Source organism: Charadrius vociferus, unplaced genomic scaffold, assembly GCF_000708025.1.
Source record: "Charadrius vociferus isolate BGI_N301 unplaced genomic scaffold, ASM70802v2 scaffold39, whole genome shotgun sequence".
In the NCBI taxonomy this organism is placed as follows: domain Eukaryota; kingdom Metazoa; phylum Chordata; class Aves; order Charadriiformes; family Charadriidae; genus Charadrius; species Charadrius vociferus.
Genome location: NW_009650188.1, coordinates 2,281,429 through 2,282,870, shown reverse-complemented (window position 1 = coordinate 2,282,870; position 1,442 = coordinate 2,281,429). Strand labels below are relative to the sequence as shown.

The 1,442-nt window shown below is 64.3% G+C and overlaps 2 protein-coding genes across 2 annotated transcripts in view; one reads left to right on the top strand and one right to left on the bottom strand.

Annotated features, from left to right (window-relative positions):
* Positions 1-73, top strand: part of PHGDH (phosphoglycerate dehydrogenase) — a 9,012-nt gene extending 8,939 nt beyond the window's left edge. Inside the window, exon 12 of the mRNA XM_009892895.1 lies at positions 3-73. Within this exon, the coding sequence (XP_009891197.1) occupies positions 3-73 (71 nt within the window). The remainder of the gene's footprint in view (positions 1-2) is intronic.
* Positions 74-1,009: 936 nt separating this feature from the next.
* HMGCS2 (3-hydroxy-3-methylglutaryl-CoA synthase 2 (mitochondrial)) overlaps positions 1,010-1,442 on the bottom strand; it is a 5,575-nt gene continuing 5,142 nt past the window's right edge. Inside the window, 2 exon segments of the mRNA XM_009892812.1 lie at positions 1,010-1,116; positions 1,197-1,408. Of these exon segments, the coding sequence (XP_009891114.1) occupies positions 1,010-1,116; positions 1,197-1,408 (319 nt within the window).

Here is a 1,442-nt window from a genome sequence, read left to right as displayed (position 1 = left end):
GCTCTCGGCCCCCCTGTCCGACCTTGGCGAGCTGAAGCCACGTGTCACGGAGGTCTTCCAGCTCCACCTGTAGCCCCCAACTGCCAGCAAGGAGCATCCCCACTGCCGCAGCACCTGGACTCCCCCCCAAACAGCCAGGGAAGCATCTCATCTAGCTGCCCCCGGCCCCTACGCTGGGCTTGGGGTGGCCCTGTCATCAATAAAGGGTCCAGGAGGAGAGTGTGTGATGCCTTTTCTGTACGGTCCCTTGTCCCTCACCCCAACGCTCCCACAGGCTCTGTCCCTCCTACCCCCCAGCCCAGCCCCTGCTGCCCCCCCTGCCCCGCTGCTGTTTGCTCAAGAGTGCAAAGGTCTCCACGTCTGCTGCAGCCTCGCTGAGGTCCTGTCCGGCCACAGTCCTGTGCATGGCCCAGAGAGCAGGCGGCGCTCCAAGGGGGGCTGAGCCCTCCCGTGAGCCCCCGCGTCATCTGCCGCTGCCGCCTCCTCCCCCCTGGGTTTTTCCATGGGGATGTTTCAATTTGCCGGCATCACAGGGAAAACGGCATCTTACCACCCCCAAACTGGAGACTGGGGAGCTGAGGTTTGCTTGGCTCCCCCAAAATGCCAGGGCACGCTCCCATCCTGGGGAAATGGGGGTATTGAGGCACATGTCCAACAGGGCAGGTGGCTGCATCAGGTGCCCATGGGATAAATGCTGGAAGGGACCAGGATCCAGCCATGTGGTGGTTGAAGAAAGGTCCCCAGGGTGGGAGGGGACCACTTGTGACCAGAAGCCAGAACTGGGCTGTTGCCCCCTCTCATCCGCGTGTTTATTCCCCCTGTTCCGCCCGGGTCTTTGTAGAAAACGCTGCTGTCTCCACCAGCTCCAGGGCCTGAGGCACCACAAGCTGCTTCCTGGCTGTCCAAGGTGAGATCTCCCACAGAGGCCAGCCCCGGATTTGGGGGTGAGCAGGGATGCCAGTGGGGAGAATAGCATCCCACTCCCCAAGGCTCACCATTTCGGTCACCCCTAGATGGGCTTCCTGGCATATTCCCGGCGGTACTTGTCATCCACTCGCGTCAGGTACCATGTGCCGGGGAAGAGGTCCTCCTGGGAGCCGTGGGGAGCGTGGTTGGCTGTGGGGAGAGGGTGGTGATGCTCAGCGGGGTTGTGGGGCACCAGCGGGGAGGTGTCCCGTCCCCCTGGCCCCACTCACCCAAGTGATGGGTCTCCTCCCGCCGCTTCATGATCTCGGCGAAATCCTGTGGGGCCACGCGCTTGCGGGCATCCAGGCGAGCTGGCAGGTCAGCCAGACTGGAGACCAGCTTATCCAGGGGTGAACCTGATGGTGGGGACCCCCCAGGGTGAGACGGCGTTGCCAGTGGCCCTGGCCCAGCAGCCCCACGCTGCCCTCCCCTCCCGGCCCCCCTTTCCCGTCGGGCTCACCCGGGGCCGCATCCTG